At 38.8% G+C, this 22,355-nt stretch overlaps 2 protein-coding genes across 2 annotated transcripts; both read right to left on the reverse strand.

Moving 5' to 3' along the window:
* Positions 1-1,201: 1,201 nt before the first annotated feature.
* On the reverse strand, positions 1,202-15,644 carry LOC117554558. The gene is made up of 5 exons (XM_034228985.1): positions 15,332-15,644; positions 12,665-12,681; positions 7,459-7,474; positions 4,853-5,204; positions 1,202-1,770 (listed from the first exon to the last, which is right to left on the reverse strand). The coding sequence occupies exons 1-5, from the start codon at positions 15,622-15,624 to the stop codon at positions 1,456-1,458; spliced, it is 993 nt and encodes a 330-aa protein (XP_034084876.1). The 5' UTR covers positions 15,625-15,644; the 3' UTR covers positions 1,202-1,455.
* Positions 14,088-14,685, reverse strand: LOC117554556 (histone H2B 1.2-like). Its single transcript, XM_034228984.1, has one exon. It carries the CDS (start codon positions 14,518-14,520, stop codon positions 14,140-14,142), a length of 381 nt encoding a protein of 126 aa, XP_034084875.1. The 5' UTR covers positions 14,521-14,685; the 3' UTR covers positions 14,088-14,139.
* Positions 15,645-22,355: the final 6,711 nt, after the last annotated feature.

Genomic DNA, 22,355 nt, shown 5'->3' on the forward strand with positions numbered 1-22,355 from the left:
ATTACAATGAGACGTGCAGCGGATGTTAAGGTCAGACGCCCAAAACAAAGCGAAAGATGCAACACAGCTCTACATGTAAATGCTTTGAGAGGTTATACAGTAACAGGAATATTTATATGATATGTGAGTTGCAAACCTGTATTATATATAGATATACCTGTATTTACAGTTTGAGTACTTCCTATTGCAACAGTGTAGTCGAATCAGTTTTACATTCCAGTAGATTCCAGTAATCCTTTGATATTATTCCTACTCTTTTTTTTTAAAACATATTATGCACATGGTTATATCGCTTTTGCAAATACATCAGAGTTATTGTTTTGACTAGTGATGTTACGTATTGCGCCGAGGCTTCGGAGCGTGTGTCGAGTAATCCCCGAAGCTTTTTGTGAAGCATGTATCGAGGCTTGTATCGTTTTGGGCCAGTGACGTCATCGATGACAAACGAAGCCTCGCTGCCTGTCGATACCACGTGACTGCTTCACGAAGCGATTCAGATCGGTTGAACCGTTGAACCACAACGCTCATAATACCCATGGATGTATAATAAGAACCATATTACCCCTCCTGTACCCGGCGGGCCCGGTGACACGATGGAATCAAGAGAGCTCAGACCCTCACTTATAGAGGTCGGAACATGTCATAATAAATAAATACAAGCATAAATAAATGTAGGAATAAAAACATCAATAAATACAGGAATACATATGCTTCAGTATTTTCAGGGAGCTTTAGTGTGTGCTGTGGCTCAGCTGGAAAGCAGTTGACTCATGACCGCAGGGTCCCTGGTTCAACGACTGAACAATACGTATTTTTGTTTTTTATAAAAGCTACAGCTAAATGAGATAATGTAGTTAATACATGTATTCTTTGATATGGTTAGCCTTTCTCAGGCTACAACATGGTTAAGTTTATGAATATTATTAAGGAATATAAATCCCTCCTTAGGCTTTTCAATCACAATCATTAAACTGGAATAAATACAATATTGTTAACATGAAAATATGTTATGTTCGTTGTTTAGATGTATTCTAAGGCTTTACTCATTGGGAACTCGGTATGAGATAGAGCACTGTTGAGATGTCCAACCTGCCTGTTTTACACACTTTGACCAACAGGGGGTTTGTGTTCAAATGAAGCCCATGATGAAGCCTCATGAGATGAACCCTTTTGCGAACCAATTGGCTGGAAAGCTTCATCTCGCCATCACTAGTTTTGACCACAAATCGCAGTTTTCTATACAGTATATGTCCACATTTTCATTTGCAAGGGATGTTATTTTAGTTGTATTGACATTTTGATCCTGAACATGCTTTTCATAGACAAAAAATACTCTCGCCTGCATCAACTTCTAGTGCTCACTAATGCGGTATCATGAGGGAATTGAGCTCTCTAATATGAGGATATGGGTGGCCCTTAAAAGGACCTTTGTTTTTGTTGTCAGATGGTGAGTATTTAACCTCCGAAACCGTACAGAGTGCGGCCCTGCCTCTTGAGGGCATACACCACATCCATGGCGGTCACGGTCTTCCTCTTGGCGTGCTCGGTGTAGGTGACGGCATCACGGATCACATTCTCCAGGAAGACCTTCAGCACCCCGCGGGTCTCCTCGTAGATCAGACCGGAGATACGCTTCACTCCGCCGCGGCGAGCCAGACGGCGGATAGCGGGCTTGGTGATTCCCTGGATGTTATCACGGAGAACTTTGCGGTGACGCTTGGCTCCTCCTTTGCCGAGTCCCTTGCCTCCTTTTCCTCTTCCGCTCATTTTCTAGTCTTGTTGGGTCGGGTCGTTCAGAACGAATGGGTAAAAGCAGTTTGACCGGCAGTATTTAAATATTAACTGCGGACCTAAGAGAAGACGGGGAGCGGGAAAGCTGCGGGCAATGTACTTCCGCCCCATGGGACCTTATTTCGCAAAAATGATGTATTGAAATCAATGGGGAGATTTAAAACTAAAACGGTAGAAGAAAATATATCTAAATTAAAAACTGAAATTGATCAATTAAACCAGGAATCATTATATAATATTCATACAACATCTGAAATAGATCAGAGAGGCAACTTGGCTCAAGCCATTAAAACCAACCAAAAGCAAATTCAAAGTAAATTCATCAAATGTATAACAAATCAAGAAGGTTGTATTGTGTATAATGAAAAACGGAAACGAGAAGTGATAAGAGATTTATGTTCTGAAGCAAATAAAAAAAAATAGACAATGAAACGGAGAAAAGAAAAAAAAAGGGAGAGAAAGATTATCTTTCGACCGCGTTTGAATTGTGTCACGAATTACACATATGATGTTTGTCAATCTTAAAAAAATAATTTCCATGTCAAAAAAGTAACAGTTTATCGTAAAATTGTTGAAATATAAGGCTATGAAAAATACGCAACTAGAGTCGTGCATATTTCCTAGTTACCGCAGTGACTGGCCAGTAGTGGACAAGGGGAACATTGGAGGCTACTAGTGTTTACGATTGCAAACTGCTAACATCTTTCCTAGCTACCGGTGTTACAGTGTAACTGGAGTCATGACAACTGGCTGCATTCTATTATTTTCGTCAGAGGGATCCGGGGCGTGTCCATTGAGGACATTGTGGATCTACCAGGAAATAAACATGCCGATCGCCTCGTTTGTCGTTTACATTCATCTTTTGCTATATCTGCCTTCCTAACATCACTTTGATGCACATTCACTACTCCTATGTGAGGTGGAGGGGTGAGAGCTCGATATCGTGACGCTTACAGGGAGGTATCGGAAATGACAAAGTAGGTGACTGTGGATGCCTGTTCAAAACATTGCAAATTTGAATAAATCATTTAAATGATATATTTGTGTCCGACTTTCATTTGTACATCGTTCTTAATGTGATGTATAGTATCTTTGATAGCTGTCCATACCTTCAGACAGCCTCAAAGTAAAACACAATCATAAAAATGCTTACATGACATGTCCTTTGTTAAACATGAAGCTGTCTGGCTCTTTTCTGCTGTAACACATGTACATTTCCCCTCTGTGGGGCGAATAAAGGTATTCTGATTCTGATTACATTTAACCTGTTGTGGAAACATTTCTTGATCAAATTGTTATGAAACAAATGAGATAAATATCGCTGATATCACATCGGGACATTAATCCTAAACAGTCACAATAAACCCGGAGTGACATATGCACAATTAGAAATATTATTATGATCTGCTCAGTTAATTTAGTTAATATATTATTTATTATTCAATTCAAATTATGTTCCAACAAATGTAAACCAAAAAATCATCCTCATTAATTTAGTTATAAATAAGAGTTACTTTACCATTAAAGCTCAATGTGACATATATGTCACATTTCAGATATGTGACACTAAGGGGGGGTTTCTTGTCAGAAATGTATTATAGGTGGTCTATTTAGTCACTCTAAATGACGTCCCCCTTTAATCTCTTTCCTTATGGGTTAAACGTATCGCTTAAAGGCATAACAGAACTACCGTATTATATGGATTCAACTTGTAGGCCTACTTGTACTTTTCTGTGGTTTAGATTAGCCATGGAAGATAGTTTGTTTGTTTCATTCCAAGCTATGCGTCAAGGTTATTTTCATGTATGTAATTTGTTTTCCTGTACAGTGTAGAGTCTTGTTGTGATGAGAGGGATACAGGTATTTCATACAAAAACTTGCTCGCTGGAGAATAGCTACAGAATTGATATCACAATTGAATCGGAGCTGATCACAGCTTGTCTGATGATCCAGTCACCTCGATGCTGCTTTCGGGCTGTGAATAAACAACTTGTGTTTTACTTTGAGTCTGTCTGAAGGTGTGGACAGCTATCAAAGCTACTATACAATGTACATCACATTAAGATCGATTTACAAATGAAAGTCGGACACACATATATAATTTAAATTATTTATTCAAGTTTACAATGTTCTGAACAGGCATCCACACAGTCACCTACTTTGTCATTTCCGATACCTCCCTGTAAGCGTCACGATATCGAGCTCTCACCCACCACCTCACATAGGAGTAGAGAATGTGCATCAAAGTGATGTTAGGAAGGCAGATATAGCAAAATATGAATGTAAACGACAAAACGAGACGATCGACATGTTTATTTCCTGGTAAATCCACAATGGGTCCTCAATGGACACGCCCGGATCCCTGTGACAAGTTACACTGTAACACCTTGATTTAATGCTGAAGGAAACAAGTCCCATACTATATGAAAAATTGTGCATAGAATGACTATCTAACCAATGTCTGAACGAGTCATTATCCCAAACCATGTAACTTTGTTATTTAGGAGCCATTTTATTGGTTTGTCAGTGTATTTAAGTTATACGTATAGTGCAATATTATTTTTGAACACTGGGTGGCGGGGTTTAGCTGCACCGGTTGTATATAAAGAGGTCATAGGTGACAGGAGAGGGCAGAACACAGAAGGAAGAGAACATACCGATTCCACCAGCCCGGCAGATGCTCACCACACAACAACTGAACTGTATAATTAAACCCTGAATAAACCTCATTATAAACTGCAACAAAGGACCGGAAAGTCATCTGTATGTGTCTGCGTCTGGATCACTCTTCAGCCCTTCTGTGAAGTAATGGCAAACATATAGGACATAGGAACAGGAAATTGCCATTAGTTATTACTAAACTAATGATTCTAATCTTGGCCAGTGTTTGTTGGTAACAAATGTCAAAATATAGAGGAATGAGCACTTCAGTGAAGAGTGAGGTGGCTCTTAAAAGAGCCTTTGGGTTTGTATGGGCTGGCTTCGGGTCAGTCTAAGCTCTCTCTCCGCGGATGCGGCGGGCCAGCTGGATGTCTTTGGGCATGATGGTGACCCTCTTGGCATGGATGGCGCACAGGTTGGTGTCCTCGAACAGGCCGACCAGGTAAGCCTCGCTGGACTCCTGCAGAGCCATGACAGCGGAGCTCTGGAAGCGCAGGTCGGTCTTGAAGTCCTGAGCGATTTCTCTCACCAGGCGCTGGAAGGGCAGCTTGCGGATCAGCAGCTCGGTGGATTTCTGGTAGCGGCGGATCTCTCTCAGAGCCACGGTACCGGGCCTGTAACGGTGAGGCTTCTTCACTCCGCCGGTGGCCGGGGCGCTCTTACGAGCAGCCTTGGTGGCCAGCTGCTTCCTGGGGGCTTTGCCTCCGGTGGACTTACGGGCGGTCTGCTTGGTTCTTGCCATTGTAGTTTCTCTGTGTTCACAGTTCAAGACAGTATAACCCTCGCCGAGAACAGCGGCTTTATAAAGGAACTGCCGGAGTCAGGTCAGCGCTGATTGGCCCAGGGAAGATGACACGTGCGCTGTAGCTTATCAACTATTCGACGAAAGTAATTTGAAAAACGAAGCCTCTTCTTAACAGAAGCTGCACCGCCAAAAAAAACGAGTGAATAAGAAGAAAAGCAGCTGCCCTAAAGGCCTCTGATTGAATACCTTTGTTTAGTTTAAAGTGAGACTAAACAAAGATAGCAGATTGTTTTTACTCTCTGTAAATAATAAACTAGTATTTGTTCCATGAGCCTTTAGAGGGGATATTAAGACATACCTGTTAAAGCCTCACTGTTTTATTTGTACTTATGAGTGAAAGGTTAACAATAGTTATTCTATCAAAATACATCAACAAGCAAAGTCAGAGTTAACCATAACTCTAACTGCTACCTTGTCCTGAAAGGCAAATCTCCCAAAATACAATATCTAGTTTAACAAACAAAAAAAGAAAAGGAGTTTATAAATTCATTTACACACACAAAAGTAGTCACCTTAAAACACACCAATAACATTAAGAAATCATATTGAATTAACTGAGAAAAAGTGCAGAAACTAAAGCTTTCCATCTTTTTTTAAATTTTTTAATTTATCCAGATAAATCCCATTGAGATCATTGAACTAATTTACAAGGGAGACCTGCTCAAGTAGGTTCCACATGAAACATAAAAACATTAACAGAACAACAAAAGGACATTTTACATCATCATCACAGGGATTACAATTTACATAACTATCCACATGTACAGGTACCAGCAGCTTCCGATTGAGTAGCATCCAACCGAGCTTTAAAAACATTTAGTGGCACCAGATTGTTCAGTTTCCATTTCAGTTGCAGACTATTCCAAGACAGAGGAGCTGCACATCTAAAAGCTGTCTTCCCTAAGACAGTCCTAGCAGTTGGCACATTTAATAAAACTACAGCATGCGATCTCAGGCAGTAGCCACTTACAATTCGCCGTGAGATCAGGGAGAAGATGTAGGATGGAAGTTTCCCTAACATGGCTTTGTAAATAAAAATGTACCAGTGACTGAGCCTCCGTACAGTTAGTGAAAGCAAACCTGCCCTTGCATACAGGGTACAGTGATGCGTTAATGCTTTACAGTTTGTCACAAATCTTAGCGCGCTGTGATACGCAGCATCTAACTTGATCAGGTAATTGGCAGGTGCATTCATATAAATCAAATCACCATAGTCCAGCACAGGTAAAAAGGTCACAGTGACTAGCCTTTTCCTGGCCTCAAGCGAGAAACAGGACTTATTTCTGTAAAATAAACCTAGCCTAATCCTACTTTAGTGCCGGCACTAAAGTACCACGGCACTGAATCCGCCTGGGTGCTAGTGCCATAGCCGCATTCACACCGCAGGACTTTCCCTGAGGCAAGATTACGCTGATGTCACTTCATCTTCTTGTTCTCTGGGTTTACTGGCAGGCCGCAAAACCACTTCACGGCGAGTACAACAAAAAACGAGAGAAGAAGAACTACACGGGGGAGGGGGTATAAAGCCCACCCGCTGTATGAGGCGTTTGTTTAATTTCCGACCTCAGACATGATGGAGTTCATAAGGGTAATTTACAAATAAAATACCCCATTATAACAATGGACTTTATCTTTATGTATTTATTATATATTACCCCCTCAGGCTGATTTTGGCAAAGGACATTAACCCTTGTTTGGTGTTTTTCCCCTTATTTATCTAAAACAAATGACATGATAAATTACTTGTGTTTATGTGTGTAAGACTTGTGTTTCTGCCCCTGCCATTGCTGCACAAGGTTGCAACATTGTAGATCAATTCAACCACCGACACCTGTCTGCTCTCACATTCTTCTATTCTGCAAATTTGGGGTGGGACACAATAAATAAAGCTTCGCCAGTTTGTTTGTTTTATTGCACAGTCAAGACATAACAATAACGGCATCACGCTGTTCCAGGTGTGTCGTATGCATGTAAATTGAAGTTAAATAAAAGTATGAAATGTAAAATAAAGTGTAAGTAGTTTCAAAACAATGTAACAGTGGCAATATATAGCAGCAGACACACCTTAGTGCAAGTTAGGTGTCAGTATTAAAAAACAGTGGCAATATATATATATATAATAACAATAGAAAATCGTTACCACTCTTATTATTGTGGTCTTTAATTTTTTTATAGTCCTGCCTGAGTTTCTTTATTTTTACCCGGCATCCGTGTGCACTGTGCACGATTCCCAGCTCAAGTAGCTTTTGCGAACATCGCTCAAAACATTTAGAGTTGGGAACTGCTTTCTGTAGAAGCTGCTGCATCCCGTCCTCGGAGTAAATTTGCCAGAGGCGCCGACACTTCCTCATCATTCCACCGCTCCGGTGTTGTACGTGTAGTCATGCTTTAAAGTACAAACAACCTATTCGCTCAAGTTAAGATAATGTGTATGTAGAAACACTGATTAAATAAAGTGCGTGTTCTCTGACGAAAATCTAAAAATGAGTCAGTGAAGGATGGAGATAATCAAAATAAAAGATGGAAGAAACATATTAATACCACACTGTATGAAGTAATACACTAGAAGTAAAAGCAGTGCAGTAAACATGTTCCTTCAAGTGTTTACATTATCATGAAAAGGCGGATAAGGATGTCCCAGACCGAGTGTTATATCATTATATCTAATATCACTTATTAGTACTACTTGTACATGTAAGAGCAGGATGTTATGAAACTGTTTAGTTCTGATTAATTCTTGTTTTATTTATTTGTTACCTCTTGAAAATCTCTTTCCACATTGTTGTGCGATACATTCCTCGTTGAGATTATTACTGATACTGCCTGCTTCTTAGTTATTCCATCTTTTGCTGGTACAAGAATCTGTATCTAACTCTATGTTTCCTTGTTATCTACCTCACTTCCTTCTACATGTTACACTTATTTCATAAATAAGGGAGGATACGATGGACCTTTATTCATCCCTGTTTGTGGATATTCAGGAGTTAAAGCAGAAACAGAGTGAGAGTGAAAAACAGGACAGTACAGATTCACAAGGATAAAAAATGATACACAAATAAAATAATATAGTAACTGTTGTGATAAATAGATATTTGGGTTCGGATTGTTAGATATATTGACATGTAAGTGTACAGGTGTTTGTACAAACAGTACAGTTACTGTTACTTGGTTCCAGGTTCGGCCCCTGGCTGTTCAGCCTGACGGCTCTAGCTACAGAGGACTGTCCGAGGAGGGATGAGTCTGAGGGAGGACGTACTCCTCATATTTATATCCCCCTGAATGTGTTCCTGTTTTTTGATCATGTTTTATTTTAAAATGGAAGTGCTGTATTGTGTATTATGTAACTTTGCTGTCTGGGACAAATAAAGGTCTTCTGATGTACCCCAAAGCTGTTTGTCATTTTCAATTTCTTTGACCATATTTAATCAAATAAATGTGTATTGTCAATAGGTTTAAAACATATCTGAACTATTTTTGATAGCTTTTAACTAGGGCCGGGACTCGATTAAAAAAATTAATCTAATTAATTAGAGGCTTTGTAATGAATTAATCGAAATGAATCGCATTTTTAATCACATATAAATATTTGACCTAAGAACAGTGAGAAGCACTGTGGATTTTTTTTCACATGGATTTTTTTTCACATGGATTTTAGTATATCATTAGGCGCATTCACACCGCAGTACTTTTCCCACAAAGATCTATGAGAACTTAGTTCATGAGAACTCTTTGAACCTGGGGGTGGATTAGGCAAATGAAGCCGCTGACGTCACTTCTTCTTCTTCTGCTTTGGGTTTACTGGCAGGCCGCAAACCACTTCACGGCGTATACTGCCGCCCAAAGTCCCCGGCCGGAAGTCCCCGGAGTTGGGGACTGGCTTCAGTAGAAGCTGCTGGGAGTCCCAGTAGCTTCTACTGAAGCCTTCCGAGTAAATCGACAGAACGCCGACACCTCCTCATCTCCACCGCTCCCATGTTTTATTTTGTGTTGCCATAAGTTAGTCTCTCCGCGTTTCTGCGCTGGGCTAATGCTAATAATGCTAATGCGAGGATAATAAAATGGCGGCTTCACAAAACTTTTTGGGAGTTTTACGGGGCGTGGTTTTCAATCCGCCCAGCCAATCAGAAATATAGCTCTTTTCTCACAAGAGAGCCGTACGAAAGTCCCTGCTCTCTAGCAGCTCTCTGCTCTCTAGCAGGGACTTTCGTGGGGGTAAAAAGGTTCTCATGAACTAATTTTAGTACCGGCTCTTTTTGGTGTGAACGCGATAAAAGAGGCTAACGTCCACGCTAGCTGCTATATGTTTTGCATTGAGGTGATACTTGAGGCTTGATGTGCTGCGGTGATATGCGAATTCCTTTTTGCATAATTTGCACACAACCGTGCTCTTATCGACGCTTCCATCCGTCCGTTTTTTAAAACAACATTTCCCACTGTTGTTCACTGTGGTTTGTTGTTGTCTGAAGTCATGAACGTTAGTTGGTGCTCCAGTATAATCGGTACGCCTGAAACTCATCCAGTGAGAAACGTTCCGCGGTGCAAAAATAAGTGCGATTAAAATGCGTTAATTTTTTTAACGCGTTAATTGTTGTGTAATTAATTAATCTTAATTAACGCGTTAAAGTCCCGGCCCTACTTTTAACCTGTTAAACCCCGAGCCTGTTTTTCAGGTTTCAGGCTCGAAAATGACATTCCCAGAACAAATGACCATATCTTCCCTTCTAAAAGGGTTAAATTAATAATATGTTTCTCAAAGTAATGATAAACCTGTGAGTTGGATGTAGAAAAGTCAGATTCAATATAGATGTTTTTTATTTTAAAGAAAATTCAGATTGAACATGGTAAAAAACTGTAAATTATAGTGTCCGTCCAAACAATATGTTGTACTTATAGTGAAAACTAACCTTGGATGATGGGTTAGTAGACTAAAAGCTTTAGGAATCCAAAGTACAACATATAATAAGTACCCTGTATCAAGATTGATACAAAACAAGTGATATTTGACCTTTTTAGACAGATTTAGCAAAAAAAAACCTCTTCTGGGGCTATTTGGGTGGATTTTCCATATCTCTGGCCCCCCTTGCTCGATTTTGACATGTGACATCTCTTTCTGACAGTCAGAGACAATGGAATCGAGGGGAACTCCCACATAGTCCTTATTTGGTCATGTGTATGTGTGAGACTGCTGCATCGCCGAGACCGGAAGCAGCAGCTAGCTGTGGTGGCTACCATTAGCAGCTAGCATTTACTCTCCGATATTTACATACAAATGGAATTATGGATTATAAATTCAATCAGTTTTTTATACATGGACGTTAAGAACCTATGGATTAACAGATTCAGCCGTTTTTTTTCTCCTTTTAATGCCATTGAACACGTACTTTGATCAGATTAACAGCTACTTGTGAGACGATCTCCCTAGAAGCTTCGTAAAGGTACCTGTTGTGATGACTGTATTTGCTTCCCCTGTCGCGAGTCCGGATGACTCAGTGATGATACTATATACCTACATAATCTATGGAGTCTCAGCTTTAATCGGATATATTGTATGTGCAGCTATGATAAGTAATAAGGGTACTTTTATCTTGAGTTCTGTGCCAATGTCCGTTAGCATTTTTCGCTCAGGGGTAATTTAGATGCTTCTTGTGAGACTTGTGTTTTGTTTTGGTAAACATGGTTTGTATCGGCAGTTAGCTGAGATTATTTCCGTTAATCTGGTATAACACATTAATAGGTTCTTAAATATTAAGATCCCCTGAGACACAGTATCGTGAAAAAAAGACCCTGTTCGGGCTTAACAGGTTAAATTACAAACAAAACAACTAAATCGATTTTAAATAGTCTAAAGTTTATATTAATAATAACAAAATACACAGTTTAATACAAATGTATCATAACTGTGAAAAAGTTATGTTTCAAGCTAATACAATATGATATAAATCACCAATAATACTTACATGTGTTTTGTACATTTGTAATGATCAGGAAGTCTTAAGCATATTCTTCATCAATTGTTCCGTTATGAGATTGATGTCATATTCTTTAGGAAATAGTTGACTCTGTTGTGAAATGAATCTAAAACTTGCTTTCTTATTTTACTGATGCATCAAACATCTTGGTGGGAGAACAATTTCACTAAATAAAATACAGTCAAGTAATCCATATTATCCGTTTTATCACTTTGCCTGAATCACATTAACTTTTTTTCTATTGGCATAGTAACAAACTATATTATGGCCTTTTATAATTTTAGTACCGTTTATACTTTTACATTAGTTAAAGTTTATATTCAATGTTCTGTTGTAACATTGTTAAATGAATGGTTCTTGGCTTGATTACCTTTAAAATAATGACATGTGTTAATAAGGATAAACCAATCAAATGACACGTTGGACTAAACTATGCCGTTAAATCTCTATCCGACTGTTTTTCAGTAGGATGGCAAGTTCCTATCTATAAACAATTATTTGTTTTTTCTCATAACAGATTTGATTTTCTGAATTGAAGCTAACGTTGGCGACCATGTAAGGTCATTATTAAAAGGTACAATGAATTTGTTTAGGGTTATTTATGTATGTATTTATTTATAGAAGGACCATGCATACAAATACATTAATCTCAGCAAAGAGAAGAGATGCAATATGTCAGATTATAGCTAATAGCTCATTTCCATCTGTGGTCCTCAGGTTGACTAAAATGATGAAATACATTTTATTTGGATAATTTACTGACAGAATACAAAACTCAATACTGACTTCACCACCTTCAAAGAACTTCACTTCTTCAATCTGGTTTTTAATGTGTGGCTGTTGTTATTGCTTGCTTTTAAAATTTGACTTCAACCATATGTATTTGTTCTTTTCACCATCTCTGTAAAGCGACTTTGAGCACCTGTAAGAGCACTTACAAAATACATCCATTATTATTACTCACCTGTTCATAGTGTTTAAAGTGAACAAGTTATGATGATAGCTTTTAGTACTTAAAACAACCTTCTCCCAAAGTTATTAAGGAATATACGTATCCCTTGTGGCTCTTGGGTTTTAGAACTTTAATAAATATTTTAAATAAATAGTTTGGATGATCCATAATTGACATACGTTGTGTTTACACTGATCTATTGCTCACATTTTAATGTCTTTGTAACTTTAGTAAACAACAACCTTTCTTGTTTCATTCATCACGGTACAACTAACCAAAAATAATATGAACCAGTATCATAATAATGAGTAGGATTGTAACTCTTTGAAAGTGTGAGTGGCTCTTAAAAGAGCCGTTGTGTTTGGGTGTTCTGGTCTCAGGTCAGTCTAAGCTCTCTCCCCACGGATACGACGGGCCAGCTGGATGTCTTTGGGCATGATGGTGACCCTCTTGGCGTGGATGGCGCACAGGTTGGTGTCCTCGAACAGGCCGACGAGGTAGGCCTCGCTGGACTCCTGCAGAGCCATGACGGCGGAGCTCTGGAAGCGCAGGTCGGTCTTGAAGTCCTGAGCGATCTCCCTCACCAGGCGCTGGAAGGGCAGCTTGCGGATCAGCAGCTCGGTGGACTTCTGGTAGCGGCGGATCTCCCTCAGAGCCACGGTACCGGGCCTGTAACGGTGAGGTTTCTTCACTCCGCCGGTGGCCGGGGCGCTCTTACGAGCAGCCTTGGTGGCCAGCTGCTTCCTGGGAGCCTTTCCTCCGGTGGATTTACGAGCTGTCTGCTTGGTTCTGGCCATTATGGTTTCTCAGTGTTCACAGTGAGAGAAGGAGTGCTGTGTTTCTGTGAGCAGCGCCTTTATAAAGGAGCTGCCGGAGCAGGGCAGCGCTGATTGGTGCATGCCGGGAGACACGTGCGCTGAGCAGCTGCTTTACTATTGGACAATGTAATCCACTCCTCCACAGGGGATGATCCTGGGGTTCCTCAAAATGAACTTTTGTTTAGTTTAGGGGGATATAAATATGATTTAAATATAATATAACCCTAACCCTGTCATTTTCTAATGTATAACTATGATTTAATTTGTAGTGAAAAACTCGCCCTGAAATAAAGGAATAATTTAGTCAACAACACTAAACATTTGCCCAAAAGTTAAATATGAGAATGAACATCAGTTACAACCCAAAGGAATGAATTCATTAATAATGTAGTGAGCAGAAACAGTATTTAAATGGCACCAGCTTTTAGTGTGAGTGTAAGACGTCAAATGAATCATGATCTTCTGCAGTAAAATTAGATCACCTTATAAAAGTATTTGAGTTTATTAGTGTGAAAGATGTAGGTATATAGCCTACTTATCCATATGAAATGTATGTGCCCATGTGAATGTTGTGTATATGTATTATGTATTTCACAAGCATTTGCAAAGCATTTTTCGTTTGTGTTTTTGACATTACTGATTGGTGAAATGATTCTCTTCTCTTATTAAACCCCATCACTTTGTATTACAGGTATCAATCATTCAAGGGAGGCTTTAAGTGTCAGAAGAAACACCATGTGGATTGTTGTTACAGCACATTAGAGTTTGTGGTGGCAGAGGGACAACATTTAATAATAAATGTGTTCATGTGTCTCCTCTAAAGATTTGCTAAGATAAAGATTACCACTTAGCATTTTCTCTCAGGATTGCAGTAAAATAACCACCATATTTCCTTCATATTGTGAAATGTATTTATTTTCATTTTGGAAAAACAAACACCAGTGAGGTGGTATAAACACGTATAGTGAAGAATGACAATATTCAATCATGGTTTATCTTGCTTTACAAAGCATTCTGTATAAATAACATTTAAATATTTAGATTTCTGTAGAGTAGTTATAGAGTATAACAGGATGAGCTCTTTGGATGGGTTGGGTGGCTCTTAAAAGAGCCTTTGTGTTGTTGGTATGTCAGCAGCAGAGTTTACTTGGAGCTGGTGTACTTGGTCACGGCCTTGGTGCCCTCAGACACGGCGTGTTTAGCCAGCTCTCCGGGCAGCAGCAGGCGGACAGCGGTCTGGATCTCCCTGGAGGTGATGGTGCGGCGCTTGTTGTAGTGAGCCAGACGAGAGGCCTCACCGGCGATGCGCTCAAAGATGTCGCTCACGAAGCAGTTCATGATGCCCATGGCCTTGGAGGAGATGCCGGTGTCGGGATGGACCTGCTTCATCACCTTGTAGACGTAGATGGCGTAGCTCTCCTTCCTGGACTTTCTCCTCTTCTTTCCAGTCTTGGTGGCGGTCTTAGCGACGGCTTTCTTGGAGCCCTTCTTGGCCGCTTTGACGGGGGGTGCATCAGCAGGCATGATGAGAGAGAGAGGTGCGACAGAGTCGAAATACTTCTTTGTCACAGAGCGGTCTATTTATATTCACCAGATGCAAATGTTACTGTGCTGTTGCTCGCACGGGATTGGTTGTCTTCTGAGCAGGACGGCGCATGCGCTTAACGAGTTTTAGAATCAAAACAGATTGGATGACATGTAAAATGAACACCTCATTGATTATGTATTTGTATTATTGGGGTTTTATAATGTGGTGTACATGAATAAATCAACAAATCGGTTGGGATCAATGTCCTTTTAACTCTTTCATATGTTTTTAACTATGTATAACGTGGACAACAGAGAAACACATATTTTTCATGACCGTTAGAATTTAAATAAAAACGTGAGGTGAAAGTGATGCTTGTCACCCTCTAGTCCACACGTATTAATCCACATGAATCCCAATACGTATGATTTTAAGATCCTAAAATAAATACAAATGTATTCATTATAAGCGATTTAGTCCTTAATATCCCGGTGTATTTCACCATTAAAACATATTTCAAAAGTTTAAGAAACCCCACACAGCTGGAAGCAGAAGTTTTTGGAGCAGTCATGGTTGTGTAGACTTTATCCTCTACGAACATATCATTGGATGTCGGATAAACAACATTGTGAAATGGTCTACATTTTTAATATCCAGTATCCTAGCAAGAATTTCGGATGGAATTTAGGTTCGATATAAAGTTCATCAAAAGGAATGTCTCTTTTTGAGTAATGTGGGTGGCTCTTAAAAGAGCCGTTGTTGTTCCAGGTATGTCAGGGTGTAGATGTTTAACCTCCGAAGCCGTACAGAGTGCGGCCCTGCCTCTTCAGGGCATACACCACATCCATGGCGGTCACCGTCTTCCTCTTGGCGTGCTCGGTGTAGGTGACGGCATCACGGATCACATTCTCCAGGAAGACCTTCAGCACCCCGCGGGTCTCCTCGTAGATCAGACCGGAGATACGCTTCACTCCGCCGCGGCGAGCCAGACGGCGGATAGCGGGCTTGGTGATGCCCTGGATGTTATCACGGAGAACTTTGCGGTGACGCTTGGCGCCTCCTTTGCCAAGTCCCTTTCCTCCTTTTCCTCTTCCACTCATTTTTAAGGTATTGTTATGTCGGCTAGTTTAGAATGAATGAGTAGAAGCAGAGTGACCGGCAGTATTTATATATTCGCTGCGGACCTAAGAGAAGACGGAGAGCGGGAAAGCGGCTGGGCGGGGCCAACGCTGCAGCCTCCACATTATCTTTCAAAACATTTTCTCTTCCTTCTAATATTGTTTATATAATTCAGTCAGGCTTTATACTAAGCATTTGATGATTAAACGTGTGTTAATATGTACTAAAACCCTCACATGCTTAATAACATTTATAATTTAAATAAGAGCCTTTCTGAGATTAACATTACATTTAAAGTTGATCAAAGTATAACAAAAATACTCTTTATAGGAGACTTTCATTCTGTTTCTGATGAGTCAAGACATTCATTTGTATAAAACACGTCAACAATTTGACATAAAAGTAATAATTAGTCCAATAGAAACACCTGAATGTATACACTGTATGTAGGTTTGGGTGTGTGACCATCAAGAAATGTACCAAATTGTTCATGTTAAATATAAAATATAAAGTAACAGACAAATAACCATGGACTTCTTCAACTTATAACATATTTCAGCTCTCACAAAATGTTATAAGTTTGGTGAATTAAAGCTTTTAATTTACACATTTAAAAGATACTTTAGTAGAGAAAACTATTTATTAGAAAATGGTATTGCCTCATGGAAACAGTTTTGACAGATTGTATTTTTTAAAAGAAAAGAAAAACAATATAACTACTGTTTAGCTCTGATAATGATATGCTATCGTATCGAGTCTTTAGAAGGGTTTAGATAGAAACAATTAGAAGGGTCAAACTCCTTTTCTGAGAGTATGATTACGATTCAAAAAGTATTTATTCATCCAGTTTATACTTCTGACAGAAGATTAAAACAAAACATATTCATGATTTGTGTCACTTATGAGATTGAAAGATAAGTCGATTTCATTAATCATATAGAGACATGCCTCGAAAGGAAATGTTTGGAATAGGTGTTCAGATGCAGTGGGTGGCAGAGCCTTTGTGTTGTTGGTATATCATAAGAGGTAGATTCACTTGCAGGTCTACAGTAGAGCCAAATGAAAACAGGGCATACAGTGCCATGCACAAGTATTCACCCCCTTGGCTCTTTTTCTATTTTCTATTATTAAAGCCAATAATAATTCAATATTTTGATTGGGATTTTATGTCATAAATCTGCACAAAGTCAGTCAAGATTGGTGAAGTGAAAATAAAAATGATCCTGTTTTAAACAATGAAAAACTGAAAAGTTGTGTGTGCACATGTATTCACCCTCTTTGCTATTTAGCCCCAACACTGACCTTCAGAGTCAAAACATTATTTAAATAAAGCTAACTTAACCCGTGTGCAATGAAATGTCTGATTATATCTGTATGTATACACTTGTTGTAGAAGGCCCAAATCTCCCACACCACTTAACAAGTGGCAATACTTAGCAAGAAAACGACACTATGAAGACTAAGGAGCTCTGCAAACAGTTCAGGGACAAAGTTGTGGATAAGTATAAATAAGGTTGGGTTATATAAAAACCTCACAAACTTTGTACATCCCACGAAGCACGATTAAATCCATTATTTCATGATGGAAAAAATATGCCACGACAACAAACCTGCCAAGAGAGGGCCGACAACCAAACACACTGTGCAAGGTGAGCATTGATCAGAGAGGCAACAAAGAGGTCATGGATAACCCTGAAGGAGCTGGTTAGCACCACAGTAGAGAGAGGAGAATCTATAGGACCACAGTAAGCCGTACACCCCACAGAGCTGGGCTTTATGGAAGAGTCGCCAGAAAGAAGCCATTGCTTAAGGAAAAAAACAAGAAAACACGTTTGGAGTTCACTAAAAGCCATGTGGAAGATTCCCCAAAATGGATGTGCCAAGCTTATAGACACATACCCCAAGAGACTTGCAGCTGTAATTGCTGCTAAAGGTGGCTCTACTAAGTATTGACTTTGGGGGGATGAATAGTTATGCACGCAAACGTTTTTTCTTATTCATTATTATTTCTTGTTTTTTTCACAATGAAAAATATGTTTTGCATCTTCAAAGATTCATGTTGTGTACATCAATAAAAACAACATCTGCAAAAATCAAATTGAATTAAATGTTGTTGTGCAATAAAACAAGAAAAAGGCCAGGGGGGCTGAATACTTTTGCAAGGCACTGGAATGACACAGAAGGATGGAGCAAGTATGGAGCCAAGACCACTCCATAGTGTTACTAAACTGCAGGACAATAGTATATAATATTGTATATAAATGGTAAGTTATTGCAGCATTTTATCCAAAATTCTGAGCCGACATTTCTCTTCGATTGCTTCGAGCAATAACAATTCTTCATGTGTATCCACAGAAATTCAGTTTGCAGGGAAACCTATGTTCAAAGTACATTAGTGCTGACTTAAGAGAACTTAAGGGTCCATATTTGATAAAGGAAATATTTATAAGAATTAGTGATACTAAAATGTGAACAAATCCACAATTTCTCAGGATGTGATAATGGTAAGATCCTGTGGATTATGGTAAACATTAAAACATAGGATAAAACATTTATTTAAATTCAAATGTAGAGAATTAAATAAAGCTACAAATAGTAAATATGTTACTCTAATCAAACAGTATATTATTTTAAAACAGATTCAAGTTAAATCTAAAACGGGTGAAGAAAATATTTCTAATTTGAAAACTGACTAAACCGGGAATTATCATAACAAATCTGAAATATATAATAGAGGAAACTTAACTTATGCCATTAACGTTTAAGTTAAATTAAACAAGAAATAAAAATACTTGGTTTGACTGTAATGAAAACTGTGCTGACCTAAATTGGGAGAATAAACTGATTGAACCCCTCCCAAATAATTAAATAAAATAACAAACACGTACATTTGGTGTGGGGCACAACGAGGGAGGTTACTCAACGTAATTTATTATTTAAAAGAATGGAATATGGAGGCGTATTTGGAGACGTAGACCTAGATATTAAACTTAAAATGACTTTTGTTAAAATGTTTACAGCGGCAATATCAAGGAAAGCACCCTGGGTTGGGGATAAATCAAGGTGGACAAAAAGGAGAGGTAGAGCAAGACATGGCTCATATTACAAATTAGTATATGCTGATTTCATAAATGAATATACACCTTTTAATGGAATGGACTTCCAAGTATATATATATATTTGTTTTAAATAAATGAATACAAATATGGTGGATATATTCTATCACTTATTGAAAGCCCCAAAGTGTTTTCTTCTGCGTCCCTTGTATGTGTAAAGGAATATTTTAGTCTGATGCTTAGCTGACCTGAGAAACTTCACATGAGTGACTACTCTTTCTCTGTGTGGGTGAGGGGCTTGGGGCACTTAAGGAGGGGCAATATATGCAGTCTTTGTCCTTGGTGTCTGGTAATGATTAGGGGAAAGGGCGGGCTGTTTAGACCCCTCCTTTAAAAGATATATAGATATGTTTCTGTCTTTTGTGTTTAGAGTTAATTTTGGCAGCTTGCATTCAACAGTGCGAGTTGCTTTGTTAATCCTCCGGCCGTTTTGTCTCTCAATAAATATCAGTGCATTGACTAAGGCGAATCCAGTTTCCCTCATTTCATGATTGGCTTAACATTGCTGCAAAGAAGTTTTTACTTCACAATTGGCGTCGCGAACAATTACCAACAGATCGTCGAGCTGGTGAGTGTAATTTAAAATCTATATTTGGACATTGCCTCGCCAGACTCTGTGATTGACGTTATCAAAAATTACCTGTGGAACAGACAGATGCAATTTTTTTGGTTTCCTCTGTGTGTGTGCACGGCTAATATTCGGAGAGACCTTAAAGAGGGCATCAGTAATGTGGAACTTCTGTTCAAAAGAAATGTAGATTTGTATTGAAACAAATCGCCGAATTCTGGAGACTTCAGCGGTCAAAACTGTTTTAATCAACTCCTGTCTGCTGCTCTTGGGAGAGTGTGTGTGTAGCTTCCCTAACCCCCCTGCGGAGACCAGCAGGAGAGGAGAAATTATAGGTTTATAAGCACAGTGTTATAACATTCTCTTCCTCGCACCATCGTCGTCTTGGAACTAAACAAATCGGCATAAATGGGAAGGGCGGTACGCGAGAATGTGACATAGGGCTATATATTTTTATAATTTTTTTTCATCGTTGTAAGAAATTGATGGGTTGCTAAATTCGGCTGGATATAGACAGCCTTTGTTCTCAGGAGAGAGGGGACAAACCACTAAATTAGCATAGTGGTTGGTGATTGAGAATAAAGTAGTTATTGCTCTTCAGCAGATTCCGTTCTTAGCACTTGTACAAGTATATATAAGTAAGAAGGTACTCATATTCAATATATTTCCCAACCCCCGCTGAAGTATTTTTATTCGGATTAAATTAAGCTGGATGAGTTTAGCTGTCACCTGATATTTGTTGCGGGTTCATGTTTGTTTGTATAATTGTTTCGTGTTTGTTTGTCTACCCGCCGTCTTGTGCATGCTTTGTAACAACTAATAATGAATCAGTCCACAGCCAAGGTAAAATGAACTAAACTTTAGTTATCTCACCAAAAGTAAATGACTTGAGAAAAATGGATGATGTAGGGATGTAAAGCAAAATTATACATTGTAATATACATTTCTGCAAAAGGAAAATAAATAGCAAAAGATTGTTTTTATGTCCTGCATCTGTCTTACACCCGGGAACCTCAGAGGCATCACTGCGGGTCATAAATACCAAGCCTGAGGAAATCAGGGTTAAAAAATAAATAAATAAAAAATCTGTCTGCTCAATTAGGTCAATGTTGTATTATTTGTTTCATTTATTCTTAATCTATGTATTGTATGGTATTAATGAAAAAAAAAAAAAACGTAATGTATTGAACACATTCCGAAACAAAGCAGATAAGAAACCCTTTTTAAACCCTTTTGCACTGTTGCTGCAAAATGAAAACGTTTTCATTATCTGTTCCAACTGGCCACTGGAATAAGATAATTGATATAAGTTGAAGTTCAATTACAGTTTTTAAATATAGTTCAATATTCTTTATTAAACTGTTTCAAATTATTTCTAGTCAAAATCCCCTCCTTTCTCTGCTCTGCTTGGTGCTGCAGAAGAAAGAAAAAAAACGCAAGACACGGGGATCAGAGACAGGCGTCACCTCTGAAAGGAAAAGATCATCTGAAGCAGACCACAGCATGGTGCGTTGGGGGTTTTATGGCCTGAGCACAAAGGAATATCTAATTGCAGCAGTCAGTTTTTTTGGCAGCACTGTTGAGCATTTTGAAAATGTATTTTCATGCCTCTGCAAGGCTTAGTCTTTCTATCTGTATAGCCACTGGTGTTAAGTAACTAAGTTCATAAACTCAACAAGTACTATGCTTGGGCACAATTTTGAGATACTGGTATTTTATTTGAGTATTTAAATGTTTTGCTACTTTATTATTTTACTCCACTACAGTTTAGTGGTACATGGTGTATTTCTACTCCACTACATGTATTTAATACCTTTTAGTTACTTTCAGATCTGGATGAATGATGTGAAATATAATCAAGTGTTGAATCAGACTTTAGTTCCACCTGGAGTAAATCCACAAGCTACCCTGCAGTATACAAAGTCATTCAAACTAGCTGCACCTTTACCAGCTTTGAGAACACTTTCATGATCAATCATTATAAAACATATCATATATAGTATTCTGAAATAAACCAATCTGCACAGTGACTACTTTTACTGTCACTATTTTCACTATATTTTGATGACAATACTTTCATACTTTTACTTGAGTAACATTTTGAATGCAGTACTTTTACTGTAACTTAGTATTCCTACACTCTGGTACTTCTACTTTTACTCAAGAACAAGATCTGAGTACCTAAGCTAACGTTAGCCAGAAACCTTCCATTTTGACACACAGAACAATGGGGTAATTCAAAGTAATTCAAAGTAATTCACACAGCCTCTTCCCTCTGTGAGGAGCAGCAGGTTCAGCTTCATTTAAATATGTCGTGTAGTAATAGATGGATTTATGTTTTCCTCTCAAGAGAGAATCTGTATTTTATGTTAGTATTTCAAAAAATCTCCTGGGGGAGAATCCCCCCAGACCCCAAGCGGGGGTTGGGTTTTCAGCATGTCAACTCTTTCACTTGTGAGGAAATGGCAGGATTGGCTCCAGGTCGCCCTTTTTATTTACTACAAGACAAATGTGCCTTTTTATTTCATACAGTTCAATTTGGATTGAGACAGGGAAATAATCTAAACCTCACTCGTGGCGTTTCACTGTCAAGGGGGCGATATAGCGTGTATGTAATTACATTTCTAATGCTGATTTGAGCCCCACCACTGTATGGGTTAGCCCTACCATAGATTCCCCAACACAAATACTCGGGAGCCGATAAGTCAATTAATTGTTTATCGCGACAGGCACACAATAAAACAGTGGAAACAAACATGTGTTTGACTTTCATTAGTGAATTAAACTGTGTGCCCTTTATAGTCTGTGTCCAATATTGTGTATTTGTATATATATTATATATATATATCCTAAATATATGCTAAGGTCCCGCTACTCACACGATAGCAGTCACTTCGTGCGCATGTGTGTAATTAAACCCATGATATCAAAATCTCACTCCAGCCAGGTACCCAAAGTTAGCAACCCTGCCCATACCCCAATAATATTTTATTGCAGATCTACATGAATCACACAAACTACCTATTTT

This window comes from Gymnodraco acuticeps, unplaced genomic scaffold (assembly GCF_902827175.1).
Source record: "Gymnodraco acuticeps unplaced genomic scaffold, fGymAcu1.1, whole genome shotgun sequence".
NCBI lineage: Eukaryota > Metazoa > Chordata > Actinopteri > Perciformes > Bathydraconidae > Gymnodraco > Gymnodraco acuticeps.

Excerpts from the sequence above, each read along its gene's own strand:
- LOC117554556 (XM_034228984.1), bottom strand. The coding sequence starts at position 14,520 with ATGCCTGCTGATGCACCCCCCGTCAAAGCGGCCAAGAAGGGCTCCAAG.
- LOC117554558 (XM_034228985.1), bottom strand. The coding sequence starts at position 15,624 with ATGAGTGGAAGAGGAAAAGGAGGAAAGGGACTTGGCAAAGGAGGCGCC. Across the intron at positions 1,771-4,852 it reads CCAACCTGTGCGCCATCCAT|AAAATGAGCGGAAGAGGAAA; the intron begins GCCAAGAGGGTC and ends CAACAAGACTAG.